This window comes from Heloderma suspectum, chromosome 7 (genome assembly GCF_057233095.1).
Source record: "Heloderma suspectum isolate Gila_16-S chromosome 7, 16-S_ref, whole genome shotgun sequence".
NCBI lineage: Eukaryota > Metazoa > Chordata > Lepidosauria > Squamata > Helodermatidae > Heloderma > Heloderma suspectum.
The window spans coordinates 93,510,955-93,528,793 of record NC_139464.1 but is presented as its reverse complement, the minus strand read 5'-3'; the positions used below and the strand labels follow the sequence as shown (position 1 = coordinate 93,528,793).

Genomic DNA, 17,839 nt, shown 5'->3' with positions numbered 1-17,839 from the left:
AAGGGGGTGTTAATGGGCTAAAGGAGCCCTGTCTCTTCTTGGGTGGGGGTTGATTAATCACTATGCTTTAATTATGTTCAATTTGTAACAATGAAAATACATCCTGCATATCAGATATTTACATTACGATTCATAACAGTAGCAAAATTACAGTTATGAAGTAGCAACGACAATAATTTTATGGTTGGGGGTCATCAGAACATGAGGAATTGTATTAAAGGGTCGTGGCATTAGGAAGGTTGAGAACCACTGATCTAGATGGTGCATCCGTGAATGTTGTGGTTGCTATGGGGAATTAAGTTATGCAAGTAACACTGGAGCCTATTAGTGTCTGAGATAGTAACATACCTTGTTTAAATCATTGCTGACTGTGCCCAACCCACCCACCCAGTTGGCATTTGTTTGACAAGTTTTTCTTTGTTCATATTTTATGGCCATAAGCCATAATAAAGCACGTATAGTGACAAGTAACATTTATAAAATATAAATACATTAAAACTAACAGATAAGTTCATACACAGGAGAAAGACAATGACAGTGTCAAATATAAAATAAAGATAACCCATCTCCTGAGAAAAAAAAATTATTCGAAGTGTCAAATAGATGATGCAGGCATTGAGGAAATTCTGACACAATCTGGCCAATACTAGATCAAAAGGTTAAAAGTACAAAGAATAGCAAAACCTCTCCCAGACGTTATTTTTCTGATTGTGCGGCAAAGGCCCTGCATTACCAAAGCAGTGTGAAAGGAATTCAAAAGCTAACGTAGCTCTAAACATATGTTTAAAGCTAACATACCTCTAAAGCCAAGATAATCCTCATTCACCTGAATCATGAATTCACCATACACATCTCTGAATACACCACTGTATACCCAATCATGGATAAACCTAAAACACAAAACACTGATCACCACACCTGAAAAAGGTACTAATGAATAACTTTTATTGAGTAAGGTCACCCTGTCCCAACATAAACAAGTAACATCAGAATACTATCACTACAATGATGATTCAGGTAAAATGGCAACTGTAAAGACCTATGGGCCTCATGTTCAGTACTGCCCTCAATGAAGGTGTTTAACTCCACATCATCCTGGTTTCGCGCAGGTTCTGAAATAGGTGAATTAACATTTATAGTCAAGTATGCTATAAAAAAGAGCCTTTTATTAACTGGGATCCCTGTTGTGGCGTATAATTCTATGGGTTTCTCAAAAGGGTCTCACTCTTGATTCTTTCAGGCCTCTTTAAAAAAAAATCTGCAGCTGTGGTCTGCAATGTTCAGAGAATTATTTTACCATGTAAAAAGAGTAGCTCATATAAAGTCTCCAGGACATATTTCACTATAAATACAGACCATTTTAAGATTTAGTTTTATTTTAATACACTAAAATAGCGTTAACTCCATTCTGAAAATCCCATTCCTTTTGCAGTTGAGGCAAAAATGCTCAGAAATGCCAACTATAGGAAACCAATTTGATCATTTTGGTTACACTGCTATTGCAATGTATAATTTAAAAATGAGGCACCTACCTTGTGTATGGTTCACAGCTTGTTTTTAGTAGTGACAGAAGAACTAGGTAATGTTCATTGCTGCAGTTATTAAGAGCCTCTTCATATAAATATGAAAGAAGTTTCACTCCCTGAAATATATACAAGCCAGTCTTTGTAAGGGAGACATAACACATATACAGGTACTTCTGCTCAGACTCAGCTGGTCATTTTTATCAGACAATTTTATTTTCATTGGCAAGACTGCTGGAACCTGCTCCATTGGTTGAGCAAAGCCTGTTGTTGTTGTTGTTGAATTTCTTATCGTGCAATACTATCCATGTTTAAACAGAAAAAAGTCTGGCTGGTTGGGGAATGCTGGGAGTTGTAGAATTTTTTCTATCTAAAGATGCATAGATAGGATTGTGCACTTACTTGCCTTTCTCTTAAAAAAGACCAAAGCCAACTTACAACAAGGTGATTAAAAATAAAAAATATGAAACAGATAAAACAATTTCCATTAAAAATTTCAGAACATAACAGACCAACTAAAACATCAGTACACACCATAATAAAAATAACTGATGCATAAAAAGACCATCATATGCCTTCAAATGCAGGTCAAGTAAAGTCTTGGCCTGATGCTAAAAAGATGGCAGTGTTGGTGCCAGGTGGACCTCACAGGGGAGCATTCCATAGTCGAAGGGCCACTACTGAAAAGGCCCTCCCCCTTATTGTAGACCTCTGAACCTCTCTCAGAGATGTTGATTGCAGTATACAGCTAGACTCATACTGGGAGAGGTGCTCCCTCAGGTACTGTGGTCTTGAGCTGCTTAAGGCTTTACAGGTCAAAACCAGCACCCTTAATTGGGCTCAGAAATGTATAGGCAGCCAATACAAGCCTTTCATTGACTTCCAGAGATTTCTATTTATTAAAGGTCATTGAGAGGCACCCAGTAGAAGAGGAGTACTTTATGTAGGATGCTAATGATGTTTCTTTTGAAAGTAGTATGTTCATGCTCATTTATATTATCTGGCATAAAATGTCAAGTAGTGATGAGCAAATACATACAGGCCGAACCAGTTGTGCCAATAACTTCATAAGATACAAAAGCATCCCAACTTGAAGTTTCCAAACCACTCTGAGAAAGCATTTTTATTTCAGTCATTTCATATATAAAAATTTACACATCTAAATTCGCTGTGATTTCAGAATAGAAACAAAATCATATACTCACTGTTGGAAATGAAGCGTCAGCACCTCCACTAATTCCCAGTGTAGTCACTCCTTTGCCACAAAGTTCAGCTAAATACCTTAACAAAAGCAACAGGTTACACTTGCATAGCATCCTTAAGTGTGTAAGAATTATCTGTCAGGAGCGCCCTAGCTGCCCCTTGCAGTCCCCACCAATAGCCAACTCAGGACACAGACGACGAGGATTCTTTCCAAGGCTTTATTCCTTTATGACTCTTTCAGATACTAATCACTAGCGACAAAGCAAGGAACAGCACTGGGGAAAGATAGCAGAGTAGCCTAAGCTCCAGGTAAGGCAGCTGGTCCCCATTTGAAGGAGAACCACAGGAAGACCCTGAACTTATGGGCTAGGGAGAGATCTTCCCTCTTTCCCTTGGGTCCTCAAGATGCGACTGTTGTTTAAGCGCCAAACGAGCGGTACGCCTCCTTTCTGTACCCTTCATCTGTCGTTGCTCCCTGCGTCTGCACCGAGCGTCCAGCAAGCCCCCCTCCAGCGCTCTCTCACTGCCAGGGTCACTATCTCTCCCAGGAATGCTGGCAGAAGGAATCTCTGCCAGCTGATGTGCTTGTGAGAGATGAGCGAGCTCCTCTCCCATGGATTGCTGTTCCTCCTCAGAATCAGAACTGCTCTGGGGCTCTATTGGCTCAGTTTCCACCCTGACATTATCATATGGGACCACTTGGTCCAGCATTCTGTCTCCCACAGTGGATAGTTGAATGCTTCTGGGAAGGGTGTGATACAATATCTAGCTATTTCCTTGTGGGGCCACAGCACCTGGTATTCTGATGCACAGTGCATCTGTCCATGAAGGTTCCATTTAGAGATCTGGCCCGTGAACTATTGACTGTTGACTATCGGGGCCACTAGGCAGTGGAACTGACTGGCCCTTGAAGGAATTGTACAAAATTATGAAAGGTTTAGCAAGAGTGAGCATACAGCTTTTTTGTTTTCATACCATTAATTGGGTCATCCAGTTAACATTGATGAGCACGAGGATCAGATAGACCATAGGAAGTCATTCTACACACGGTAAATAATTATTTACCTATCACAATACCATAGGATATGGTGATGCTTCTAGCTTAGATGGCTTTAAAAGAGGATGAGACAAATGCAAGGAGAATGTGTCTATCAACAGCTATTAGCCTCTCCCATCCCCCAGCAATTTCTACTGAGATTGCCGTTTCTCTGCCAATACTAGCAGTGGAGAAACAGTGATCTCAGAAGCCCAGAAATCATATTCTTTTACTTCACAGCCGAGTTGAGGGGAACAGCGGGGTAGGGTCCTGCCAGCTTCAGAGGATGCACAGGGAGAGCAGCCAATGCTTGCAGGTTGTGCATCCCTGCCTTAAGACGCTTGCTTTAGCAATTAGGACTAAATTAAATTTTGACAGCCAAATTGCTGTAAAGGACTGCTCTGTGCTTTTGGGATCAAGCAGGTGAAATTTCAAGGGCTACTGTCAGTTACCGTAGTTGGCGTCCTAGTTTTCTGAATAGAAAGCTGATAGTTAGAAGAGTTAAAGTTGGAGGAGTTGACAAAACACATGCTCGGTAGTACTGCAGGTATTTCCTCAGCCCACTTGTGAATGCCTGTTAAGAGGGAAAGAGAGAGAAGTTCTACTATCAGAAGTGGTTTGCATACAGTGTTCATTCAAAATATGTTTTACAGGAAGGTGGGGTATACGATCCTTGTTTTGTCTCTTTCAGGGGAGAAAGGATGTACAAGCTCAATTCACCCTGTATGGACAGTTATCCACTAACTTTTTTTGAATGAGGAGCGGCCAGAGTTCAGTAGCAGAGTACATGCTTTGTATGCAGAAGGTCTCAGTTTAATCCATACCCAATTAAAGGATCAGGCAGCAGATGATGAAAAAGCCTTCTTCCTAAGACCCTGGAGAGGCCCCAGGCAGAGTAGACAATACTAGGCTATCTGGACTATCCGACGTGATGTAAGTCAACTTCCTAAGTATCTCCTGCACTTTCTGCCAGGACACATGCTACATTCACACAAACTATTAACAATCTCACCATCCTTTTACCTAGCCATTGAAAAAGCACTAAGCTTCAAAGCACCTGACAACTGCATCTTCAAGAGGGTACTTGATCAGTCTAGTAGCTCCCTTCCATCAATTAACTTTGTTTGACAGCCCTTTCTATTTCAGCAGTTATTTCTGCCTGTACCCACAGCCCTTCTCATGAAGTGCCCCCTCTCCCCAAGCTAAAGCAATCCACTTTGGGAAATATATAGTTTTATTGATTGTATTTTCATTCACATCCCATCTATTTTATTGGTAAGACCCAAGGTACACAAAATTTCTTTACCTCATTCATCAGCACAAAAACACTATGAAACAGACCACTAATATTCACAGGAGATGGGACTTAAACTTAACTTCTGACCCCAAAACAAACACTAAATCCATTGCACCACACTGATTTGTATATAAGCATTCGCTTATGGCTTGTATTTGTTTAGAGAAATAACAAATTTTCTATAAACAACAGTGGCCACAGCTTTCCTCTGCTCCCCCAAATCACGTAGAGTCTGGGTTGGATCCAGAGATCCATGAGCAGAGTTCTGTTCAGGGCCATCTCAACTAATTTTCTCCCTGCATCCCCTGAATATTTGCTTTGGGGAACACACCAGAACAGTGTGGATCCAAGCTCCTTCTGCTAACAGAAGCACACCATTGGATCCAACCAATACATGTCAAATAAAGAAAAAAACATAATAGCACAATAAACCAAATTAATGGTATAAAAACTGCAGGCACTTTACCTGAAATACAAGTCCTTTTTTGTATGAGGAGTCCAAAACTGGTTGGACAGAGAAACGGCTCAGACGTGTGTAATAAGTTCCATATTCAGCAACTTCTGACAGGAGACTGTTCATGCTTTCAGGTGATGTTCCAGATATATATATGCCTTGCTTGACCACAAACATCTGAGCTGCCTAATGGGTTATAAAAAAGGTGGAAGTTGCCAATTAAATGTACAGCACATAAAATACTTACAAAATAACATAAAAGTCTTCAGCATTATAATTTGAACTACTAAATAGGTGGATTATTTGATTCAGAGGAAAAAACCTTTGTGACTAGGTTTGGACAAATGCAACAGGGGAAGCAACTGTCGTCCGAACCCGGCATGCAGCATGGCAGGGAAGAGCTTCGTACCCACCCTACAACCCACGACATGCAGTAGAGGTTGTAAGATGGGTACAAAGCCCCCTCCCCCCTCCCACCACCACATTCGGATGACACGCCAACCCACAGTGAAGCGTAGGGAACAATGCAAATGGTGGTCGCACAGGCAGCATGCATGTGGGAAGCAGCCATGATGGTTGCTTCCCCTGCTGCAATCATCTGAATGATCTGTAAGTCTACTTCGCAAAGAATCCACCAAGTAATAGCACAGCATCCCGCAAGCTGGTGCCCTCCAGATGTTTTGGATTTCAACTCCTATCAGCCCCAGCCAGCATGGCCAATGGTCACGAATGCTGGGAATGTTTGATCAAAACATCTGGAAAGCACCATGTTGGGGAAGGCTATTATAGCTTATTAGCAGCTTAGATATTACAGCAATGTCAAATGAATAAGTGAGATAAAAAGATAAACATGGTACATTTTAAAGGAAAATTAAATCAATATGTAAATTCATATGGAAAGTTTTATTATTCAGGTTATAGTTTTATTTATTTACTATTTATTTATAATTATTAATTATACATTTATATTAATATTTATAACCCTTAATATTTTCAGATGTTTCTGGATACCTGATTAAATGAAAATGAAGTAGATACCACACCAATAAGGACATTCAGAACATCCTTAACAATTTCTGGTTCTTTGACTAATACACGTTGTGGGAGCTGAAGTTTGTTACTGCTGAAAAGTTGCAATTCCTCTTCTCGAAGTCTGCAAAATTTGTCAAAGGCTTCTCTCCCAGCTTCAGAAAGATATGGTTCTTCTTTTTTCCCAGGTGGACTGTGTAAGCAAAAACAATAAATGTCCCAGGACTAGGTTCACAATTGCGCCATTAGAGATGCAACCACAAATCACAATTATACATTTCCTCTCCTGTACTTTGGCTTCATAGCTTCACAAGGGCCCTGTTTCCAAAAATAATGGAAGGAGAAGGGAGGAGTGGCTCAACCGCATTTTTGTAGGAGCCGCTTTTGCCCCGGACAGGGCTCCACGAGGGTGCACATCGCACCATTCTAACTTATTTTAGGGGAGGGGTTGGGGTGAACGTCATCTGAGTGGCAGGGGGTGCTCAACCAATAAGAGAGGCTCCCCCTGCCCTTCCAGGCTTCCTAAGGAAGGTGCAAAGTAGTCACTTCCCCACGTGTGCATTTGTAAGACAAGCCTCCCAATGAGCCCCAAGCCTCAATGAACACAATGGGTGTTACTTCTGAGTAGACACACATATGCGTGTGCTGGGAAAGAGGGAGGGGAGAACACAGGGGTAGGAAACCAGCTCCCTTTCTAACCAAACCGATACCGCGCAGGATCTCTCTAACGAACCTGTGAATTAATTACTTCCTAAGGCAATTAAGCAAACAACGGAGAATTGGAGCCTTGCAATCATGCTTTACAGCACTTAGGGAATTGGGCTTTAAACTGTACCATTTCAACTGGGCAGTCAGAGGGCAAGCCTCATTCAGCACAATGGGAGTTACTTCTGGAGGGACACTAATGGGTTTGTTGTGGGAAAGACAGCAGTAAACACAAAGGTAGAAACCAGCCCCTATTTTAACCTGCAGGATCTATATTCAGGGAAGAAGCCTCATTGTCTGCAATAGGAGTTAAAAAAGGTAAAGGTAAAGGTGTCCCCAACCAGTCGTGTCCGACTCTAGGGTGCGGTGCTCATCCCCGTTTCTAAGCCGAAGAGCCAGCGCTGTCCGAAGACGCTTCCGTGGTCATGTGGCCGGCATGACTGAACACCGAGGTGCACGGAACGCTGCTACCTTTCCCGCCGAGGCGGTACCTATTTATCTACTTGCAATTTCTTGCTTTCGAACTGCTAGGTTGGCAGAAGCTGGGACTGAAGACGGGAGCTCACTCTGTCACGCAGCACTCGGGTCTCAAACTGCTGACCTGCCGACCTTCCAGTCTGCAGTTCAGCGTCTTAACCTAATTGGTTTGTGCAGGGACAGGAAACACCGCTTGACCAGGGTCAGGGTGAAAGGCACACCCCTGGGCAGGGCTAGCATATCCGAGGTCAATGCAGGGGTTGGCCACACAGCAACTATACTGGGGAGAACCTGACTTGAGGAAAAGAATCAGACTTTAAGCAGTCTCAGGAAATCCGTTTTTTTTCCCCTGATAAGGTCCGGGGTGGCTTATCTTGGGGTCCTATTAAACCATTTAAATAAATAAATAAATAAAATATAATATCCAGGAGGCTTTGTAACATGTGCCCCATTTTCTCTGAAATGGCATCATTAACATTAGCCATTAAACAAACTTTTTTAGTTTTGCAGCCCCTCTCAATTTAAAAAAAAGGCTACATTTGTTAGGAAATGATAATGCTCTTATGAGAGATAAGTCACAGTGCCTTAACCTTGTTCATGTTTGGAGCACAATGTTGATAATCTGCCTTCCTTTTTCTGCTGGGATCCAAACAGATGCAAGGGAGTGCCGAAAGCACATGGGGTTCTGCCAGTTTCCCCTTATCACTGCAGCCCGCACATGACACTCAAAGCAATTCTGGAGATTTCCCCCAGAAAAGTAACATTTTGCAAGGAGAAAGGAGGGAGACTGTGCCCTTTTGGATCCCAATCTATACTTAGCTGCCATCCTCAACTCCAGGCCTTTCATTCTTCATCTGAAAAATAATTTTGGAAACTGAATTCTAGTTTCGAATCCAATGACAAACCTTGAACCAATACTGCATTAACTAGGGCAGCTTCCCATGAGAACAGCTTATTACAAAAGCAACCATTCTGAAGCCTAAAGACAGAAACGCACCATCCAATCCTTTCCCAGCATCTTCTCTTACTAGGTCCAAAGGTAAGCACAGCTTCCCAGAGGTCAATATCTGGTGTCATGCTGGGTTCCGACTGAGAGTCAGGGGTGAGATTGGATGCTGATTGGAATCCCTCATCTTCTGAAGGATCTATACTTTGGGGAACCTATAAACATAAAAGTACTTATAGTTCACATATATGCAAACAATTGTCTGTGATCTTTTGCCTGTCTTACAGCAGTTTCCCCTCATAATTGTGAGGAAAGAGTTCACTCCTTTAATTGCCACCCAACTCTGCCTGCCTTCTCAGATTGTTCCTGATGCATCTCCAAATAAAAAACAATTCCTAGTGCAGTACTGCATATTCTGTCTGCAACCTGGTAAAATTATTCTTACGTTTGAGATTTTCTTTAGTGACTGCTATTGCTATGTAATGCACAGGAGAGGTAAAAGACATATTGAGGACCAGCATTGACAGTGAACGCAAGTCCAAATCCTTGCTCAGCCATACAGTAAGAATGGGCAACAGAATACCTACACAACAAGAAAGTTACAAACGGAGAGGCTCATGCTGAACATTTTGTCGTTAAAGAATCAGTGAGACTAACTAAAAAAACATAAATGAATTTAATACAATTATCACACTGTACTTAAAGTATATTAATAAATACCTATACTAAATTTGAATAACTGTCACACAAAAAGATACCTTAATTGCAAGTCCAGACAAATCTGCACTGTCAGGCACTGGCGGTAGATCCAACTTGATGTCCATGTCATATGTACGACTGTGAACAAGAGCACCAAAGAGTGAGACACGGGTTTCTCTCTCAAACCTGTCACCCATTGGGCAGTTTTGTGAAAACAGTTCTACAGTAGGAAGACCTGTGCCGGGTGCTGCCTCCATGATCTGCAGTGTCTTTTGAATTGTATCATTAAACTGATGTTCCTCATTAGCAATAAAAGCCTGGATGTCAGCTTCAAACACACTAACATCATAATAATCGTAACCTTGGTATTTAATGTTTCTTCCAACGTATTTGTTGTTCACAAAGTAATCCTTTTTCGGGGGTAAACATTGAGGCGGCCCAGTTCCTGCAAGCTGTACCAGAAGATCCAGAACCGAAGTAATTTCAGTAAATGGTAAACAAGTAGACCTTTCCAACTCATCTACAAGCTCCTCCAGCCTGTCTGCTTCTGGGCTCATTCCAGCAACTCTCAAGTTGAAAGACAGCATTAAAATTTTGTTTTTCACTGGAAGCCTGGGAATGTTTGGCTGTACCTTCCGAGCTTCATCCAGAAAAAGATTACCAAACAAAGCATTGTACGCAATCTTCTTGAGACTTTTGTTGGACCTTTTTTTGCTGATCTTTCCCCTGCCCAAATGGACCTTCTTTGACAAACCTGCTACATGGGCCTCACACAAGTCACCAAATAGCTTTGTAATACTCTCCATGGCAGCATCAGTTACTGGATGTCTCTTGAAGCCAAGTTAATGTGAATCTAGCACTAAGAATCAGATAGGGATCCATTACAGTGCCTGGAAAAGTGAAAGAAAAAGAGAGTAAATAATTATCGTCTCCCTGTACTGGTTTCCATTACTTAATTAGTGCCATATCCTTATGCACTGCACATTAAGGCCTAGATTCCCAAATTGTGGGTCAAGAACCCTTCACCAGTCACCACAAAACCAAATGCCAGGATTCTGACAGTGCTCTGGTCCTGGAAAGCAGCAGCTAGTGGAAGAACCTGTTCAGATCCTGTACTTCAAATAGCTTGCCAGACCAATACTCTATCTTGTAATTCTAAGGCTCAAATTTTAGGTGTGTTTATCAGGGAGTAAAGTCTAATTGAACATAGCAGGACTTAGTTCTAAGTAAATAAGCATGGGATTGGGGTACACAAGAAATGTGTTACACAATTAGACAATTGGTCCATGTAGCTCAGAACTATCTCCACAGTCAGGGAGCAGCTTTCCAGGGTTTCAGATATGAGTCTTTCCCAGGCCTACCTAGAGATGTCAAGGACTGAAGCAAGGATCTTTTGTATGCAAAATATGTGCTGTACAGCTCAAATATAGCCCTTCCCATGTAAGGTACATACCATTTCTGTATGTAGATAGGGTTATATCTATGTGTATCTGTAATATACAATAGTTTTTTACAAGAGAAGTGGTGCTGCTGCTGAATGCCAGGTCGGTCCAAAATAAAATCTCCCTCATCCATGATTTGATTGTGGGTGAGGGGGCTGACCTGGTATGTATTACTGAGACCTGGGTGGGGGAACTGAGAGGGCTTACTCTCTCCCAGCTGTGCCCTCCTAGGTACTCAGTGCAGCACCAACACCGACTTGAGGGTCAGGGAGCGGGGGTTGCCATGGTCTATAGGAATTCAGTCCCTCTCTCTAGGCTTCCTGCTCATCTGAGTGCAGATCTTGAGTGCTTGTACCTTGTATTGGGTACCTGGGTCAGATTAGGGATTCTGTTAGTGAACCGCCCACCCTGCTGTCCATCAGACTCCCTGCCTGAGCTGATGGAGGTGGTCTTGGTGTTGAGGACCCCTAGGATGATGGTCCTGGGGGATCTCAACTTCCATGCGGAGGCCGCTGTATCTGGGGCAGCTCAGGACTTTGTGGCCACCATGACAACCATGGGGCTGTCCCAACATGTCATCGGCCCAACACATATAAAAGGACACACGCTTGATCTGGTTTTCTTGACTGGGCAGGAGGATGGTGATCTGAAAGTGGAGGAATTAACATCTGTCCCTTTGTCATGGTCAGATCACTTCCTGTTGAGGTTTAGACTCTTGGCAGCCTTCCACCTCTGCAAGGGTGGGGGACCTATTAAAATGGTCCGCCCCCAGAGATTAATGGATTTCGATGGATTCCAGAGGGCTCTGGGGGATTTTCCTGCTTGTATGGCTGGTGCTCCTGTCAAAGACCAGGTCGCTCTGTGGAATGCACAGATGATTTGGCCTGTTGACACGATCGCGCCCAAGCGCCCTCTCCCTCTGAGCAGAGCCTGGCCAGCTCCTTGGTGTACACCTGAGCTGAGGGCAATGAAGCAAGAGGGGAGACAGCTAGAACACAGGTGGAGGAAAACTCATGCTGAGTCTGACTGAACACAGGTTAGAGCTCATTATCGAGCCTACTCTGTGGCGGTGAGGGTGGCAAAGAGACAGTTCTTTTCCACCAGCATTGCATCTTCTCAGTGTCGTCCAGCAGAGCTTTCCCGAGTGGTTTGCGGCCTGTTACATTCTGGGCCAGGGAGAGAGACTGTGGAACCCTCGGTTGCACGCTGTGATGGGTTTGCACAGCACTTTGAAAACAAAGTCACTTAGATTCGTCATGAATTGGACACCACGATTCATGCAGTTCCATTGGTAGAGGCGTTCAGAGCACCGTCTGGTCCAGTTTTATTGGATGAGTTTCAGTTACTGAGGCCTGAGGATGTGGACAAGGTGCTTGGCCAAGTCCGACTGACCACTTGTGTGCTTGCCCCTTGCCCCTCATGGCTTATTAAATCAAACAAGGAGGGGATGTCCGGCTGGGTCCAGGAGATTGTAAATTCTTTGAGGGAGTGGTGCCAGCCACTTTAAAAGAGGTGGTAATTAAAAGAGGCGGTAATCAGACCACCCCTGAAAAAGCCTAACCTGGACTCGGAGGATGTTAACAATTATACGCCAGAGGCCAACATCCCCTTCCTGGGCAAGGTGCTTGAGCAGGTGGTTGCAGGACAGCTCCAGGAACTCTTGAATTAAACGGATTATTTAGATCCATTTCAGTTGTGGAACAAAAACTGCCTTGGTCGCCCTGTGGGATGACCTCTGCCAGGAGAGGGAAGGGGAAGTGCGACCCTGGTGATTCTCCTGGACCTCTCAGTGGCTTTCGATACTATCGACCATGGTATCCTTCTGGATAGGTTGTCTGGGTTGGGAGCTGGAGGCACTGCACTGCAGTGGTACCGCTCCTGCTTGGATGGCCGATTCCAGAAGGTGGTGCTGGGGGATTATTGCTCTGTGCCATGGCAATTATGCCATGGGGTTCCACAGGGCTCTATTTTACCCCCCATGCTGTTTAACATCTACATGAAACCACTGGGGGAGGTTATCCGGAGGTGTGGGCTGAGGTGCCATCAATATGTGGATGACACCCAACTCTACCTCTCTTTCTCATCAAACCCAGATGAGGCAGTGGCTGTTCTGAATCAGGGCCTGGGCACGGTAATGGACTGGATGAGGGCCAATAAACTGAAACTCAATCCAGACAAGATGGAGGTACTGTTAGTGGGTGGTTCATCTGCCCAGCTAGGTAATATTCAACCTGTTCTGGAGGGGGTTGCACTCCCCCTAAAGGATCACGTTTGTAGTTTGGGTAGTTTGCTCTTGGATCCAGAACTGTCCCTTGAGGCACAGGTGAACTCAGTGGCACAGAGCACTTTTTATCAGCTTAGGCTACGCCCTCATCTGGACAGAGATAGCCTAGCTACAGTTATCCACGCTCTGATAACTTCTCGTCTGGATTACTGCAATGCGTTATACGTGGGGCTGCCTTTGAAAACAGTTAACAGGGACTGGCCAGTGAGCTCATATTACGCCAGTACTTTTCCAGCTGCACTGGCTGTCAGTCCATTTCCAGGCCCAATTCAAAGTGCTGGTATTAACATTCAAAGCCCTTAACGGCTTGGGGCCAGGTTATCTGAAGGATCGCCTCCTCATGTGCCTGCCCAGACCTTAAGATCATTCTCAGCGGCCCTTCTCCGTGAGCTCCTGCCAAAGGAAGTGAGGCAGGTGGCTACTAGGAAGAGGGCTTTTTCTGCTGTGGCACCCTGGCTGTGGAATGAGCAGTGAGGTTCGCCTGGCACCTACATTGTATTCTTTCCGGCACCAGGTGAATACCTTTTTATTTTCCCAGGCGTTTTAGCATTTTAGCTTTCTAGACTTTTAGCTTTGCTGTTTTAAACCTGTATTTTAAATCCTTGCTTGCTGCTAGGTTTTATTCTGATTGTATTGTTATACTGTGGTTTTAATGTTTTATATATTTTATATTGCTTTATTGTGTGCTCTTTAGTTTTAATTTTTGTGAACCGCACAGAGAGCTTCGGCTATTGGGTGGTATAGAAATAAATAAATAAATAAGTATTTTTGACAGTAATAGAAAATGATTGCCTGCACAGTATGCCAATAGTTACCATTTTCCAAAACACCTTCAGAATAAGTTTAACAATTTGATTCTACAACTCAGAATTCCTTTTAAATAAGTTTCAAGAACAAACTCAGTGGCACTACTAGCTTCTGAGGTTTTTATATGTAACACTCCCACCATCACCACACCCCCAAGGCTAATGGTCAAATCTCAGCTTTTTCGGGCATAGGTCTCTCACCAGTGCATGACCCATGAAAATACTGCAAGTGAAAGGGTTGTCTCCAATGTCAGTCCTACTTAAGAGTAGTCCCAATGAAATAAATGGGACCTAAGTTAGACTAATGTCGGATACAGCCCATAGGAAGCGAACAAAGATCTGAGGATTTCCCCCCACACCTAGGACTCCTCAGCATTGTTTTGTTCCTTATTCAAAGATGGCGGCAAAATCACCAGAGTTTAATGCAGTAGGACAGGCTGTGGAATTAGGATGATTTTTCTCCAAAGCCAGCCCTGCTTCAAAAAGGCCTTAACCTGACAGAGCTAGGGGCTCAGTAGGGTTTACCACAGGGACGCAACCAGGCTCCAGTCAGGAAGCCTCTGGTCCCAGACACACATCTATGGGCATCTCTACACCAGCCTAAAATCCTGCATTTAAAACAGGGCTTTCTGCTTCTGTTTTAACAGCAGGATCACAACTCTTTTTCACATGCTTCCTTTCCCCCCACCCCTTTCCCCTTCCTTCTCCAGGTATCTGAGTCATCCATTATCTTTCATTGATCTAGCTCCTCTTCTTGCCAGTTTTACGCTTTTCGCTTTTACTCTCTTCATGGAGGAAACTGAAGCAGAACACAATGGGGTAATTTGATAGTTCATTATCTGCGATGTATTTAAAAACGGAACAAAGGGCATTTAGCGCAGGAGATGCCTTGAATGATCACTGCATCATGTAAAAAGCCCGCAAACGTCCGTGAAGGAGCAATCTCAAGATAAAAGCTCCGTGTGAGGGAGCTCTGTATAAGAACGTAAGAAGAATCAGGTCCACCAAAGGTTCACCTAGTCCAGCATTCTGGTCACACAGCGGCCAACCAGCTGCCTGTGAGATACCCACACGAAGGACAGGAGTGCAATAGCACCCTGCGGCCCATGGTCCCCAGCAACTGGTGTACCTAGCCATACTGCCTCTGGTACTGGAGGGAGCATGTAGCGATCATGCCCAGTAGCCGTTGATAGCCTTATTCTCCATGAATTTGCCCAATCTTAAGCCACCCTAGTTGGTGGCCATCGCTACATCTTGGAAGTGAATTCCACAGAGGGAGGGCGGTTGCCGGCGGCTTCCTTCCTTCCTCGCTTACTCCGCGGGCGGTGCCGGTGGCTGCAGGGCGGCGCGTGTGTGTTTCCTGGCTTAGAGAAGCGCGCCTCACCTGACGCGAGTGAGGCGCGCGTTTTTTGCTCCTACGCAAGGCCAAGAACAGCAGCGCGCCCGTCAACCTCCCTCAGGCCCCGCGTAAGGATGCAGACGCGGCCGCCCGTGCCTTCGCCCTTCTTCGGCCGCCCTCCGAACGTTTCAACCCGACGCATATCTACCTGCCGCCAGACTCGGAGGAAGGGACACGACGCGGGCGGGTCCGCGGCGAGGAGGCGGCGTCGGGCAGGCTCAGTAGAGACGAGCGCTCACGTGGGAGGGCGCGAGGCGGGGGCTGGCCGACCCGCGCCGGGGCTGCCGCTCAGTCGGCGGCTGGCGAACGCGGGCGGGGGGGCTCTTCTCTTCCTCCTGGGGAGATGGGGGGAGGCCGGATAAAAACCCGCCGTCCAGGCCCGGGAAGCTGGGGCGTGTGGAAGGCGCGCAGCTGGAGGGCGGGCTCCCTACAGGTCCCCGAGTATTGGCTTACGACAGCTGGAGGGCTCCGCTGTTTGCCGGCAAGCGAGCAGGTGACATTCGGTGCGCCGTGCTACCAGTCTCCGCCTGTTCTCTTAAAATGGTTCCTTTCTTGAGAACTTGTCGAGTCACCCTAGTCAGACTGAGGGCGCAATCCTTCGCATGTTTAGCCGGGGGGGGGGGAGTCCTACAACTCCCAGTATGCCTCATGTCTGGCTGAGGCATGCTGGGAGTTGTAGGACTTTTTTTCCCTTGGCGAAACATGCGGAGGACCCTAAGCTAAGCTGGTTTGGCCGCTGTAAGGGACAGTTACAAGGCCTGGCTCCCTTTTCATGCAGCGATTGGGCTCGTCCTAAAGGGCGCAGCCACAGTTCTTGGGCAAGGGTTTGGAGTTGTGGGGGGGGGGTTGCTTTTCTGTAGGCGACGCATGCACTATTCGGTTTTGCCAGAACCCGTGGAGGGAGGGAGTTGTGCACGCTAGCCGTGCCCCCGTGCCTCTTCAACCTGGGACCTTCTGCATGCAAAGCAGTTTAAAAAAATAAAGCCTGGTTCTCATCAGATACAGTCATGCTCTGCTGCCCACTCCAAAATCAGTATGGGGAGTAGTGGATGCTCATTGCAAGCACCAAATTCATTGGAAAATGATTCCAAAATACCTAGAGAACTTTGGTAGCACACATCCCACAGAACAGCATCTTCCTAACTAACCAACATCCAGAGTGTTGCATGGGTGTTTGGGGTCTTTAATAATTTCCTGCTTTCTTGTAGGGGTTTAGAGGGCACTCTCACTTTGCCAAAGCATCTATATGCAAGAGCAGCGAAGGGCAGGGAGGAAGGAAAAGAAGGCTGAACAGAAGGAGGAATCATGGGGGAAGAAGCAGCCCTGCTTATTTGCTTTAGCATGAGAGAGGCCTCCAGATGACCAAGGAAGCCAAGAAATGTGTGTGGTCGGAGAGCCACATATAAAAGGGAGAGGAAGGAGCACTAATGGCTCTCCCTGATCAGAAAAAGCAAACCAGGATTTTTGGAAAAGGATAGGATAGCTCCCCTTCCCTAGGCTTGCCCCTCACTTCATGCTATGTTCAGTGGATATCAAAACCCAGTCACAATCCCCTGTTATCAGGCAACAGTCAGACCTTCCAAATGTTAGTAACTTCACCAACATTGTTAAGATGTCAGTAACAAATGGATAAACATTAAAGATAAATATATATCGTACAGATAGATGCGAGTCAGTCTTGTTATATAACATTTGAGCAAAGATAGAAAAGTAAAATGTGAAACACGTACATTCAGTAACTAGAAGTGAGAAACATCAAAGTAAAATTGCTATACATTTATAAGCGGTTGGCACATGAAAGTTGAAAAATTATATTTGAATTAACAAGGTTCCAAATTCGGAATGTGCACAAATCTATAATTTCAGCAATAAACCCACTCACCACATCTGTGACACATATACTATCTTCTCACTTGGGGCTTCATCTCACAAGGCTAAAAATCTTGCAATTTACCAGGGCTTCCGGAATCTTTGTGGGATTAGATTGGGCCCCTTCCAAAAGGCTTTAACCCCCCCACACTAAATTTCTATGTGTTTCATTACAAAGCCACTAGGTGGCACTGTTGTTTTATGTGCAATAAAAGCAACTTTATTTACTTGTTTATTATATTTCTATACTGCCCCATAGCCAGAGCTCTCTGGGCAGTTTACAAAAGTTAAAACATTAAAATACAAGGTGCAAAGTTTAAAAAAACATTTACATAAAAATATACGGACTTTAAAAAGTATACCTTCATTTATATCGACTCCATGGTGGGAGGAGGGAAAATGCCGCATGGAAAACAACGCAATAGAGCTCACAAAGAGAGGAAGTTCCCTGGAGGAGGGATGTGTCGTATACAACCAGGGACGTACAAAATTGACCTCACCTGGCTTCGCTGGGTTCTGCTGGGGGGGGGGCGCTCTGTCCCTCCCCCCGGAATCCTCACCCGGGGTAGGCGCTCCGCACCTCCCCCCCATAATCCTGGCCAGCGGTTCTGCTCCGCGGGGATTCCGCAGAGCCACCAGCCGGCTCCGCTAGCAGCCGGACACCCGGCCG

At 44.9% G+C, this 17,839-nt stretch overlaps 1 protein-coding gene across 10 annotated transcripts in view; it reads right to left on the bottom strand.

Annotated features, from left to right (window-relative positions):
- TUBGCP6 (tubulin gamma complex component 6) overlaps positions 1-15,919 on the bottom strand; it is a 38,186-nt gene extending 22,267 nt beyond the window's left edge. For 6 of the 10 annotated variants that reach the window (XR_014784460.1, XM_084810916.1, XM_084810918.1 and 3 more), the window contains exons 1-9: positions 15,754-15,883; positions 9,429-10,259; positions 8,722-8,885; positions 6,525-6,735; positions 5,526-5,699; positions 4,215-4,336; positions 2,729-2,804; positions 1,533-1,642; positions 799-890 (exon numbers count right to left, since the gene is read on the bottom strand). Coding sequence is in view for 9 of the 10 variants with exons in the window: in XM_084810916.1 (XP_084667042.1) it covers positions 799-890; positions 1,533-1,642; positions 2,729-2,804; positions 4,215-4,336; positions 5,526-5,699; positions 6,525-6,735; positions 8,722-8,885; positions 9,429-10,175 (1,696 nt within the window). In the remaining variant the exon portion in view is untranslated. Of the gene's footprint in view, positions 1-798; positions 891-1,532; positions 1,643-2,728; positions 2,805-4,214; positions 4,337-5,525; positions 5,700-6,524; positions 6,736-8,721; positions 8,886-9,428; positions 10,260-15,030 lie in introns of all 10 variants that reach the window. The other 4 variants (XM_084810911.1, XM_084810915.1, XM_084810914.1 and 1 more) reach the window with 4 other exon arrangements.
- Positions 15,920-17,839: the final 1,920 nt, after the last annotated feature.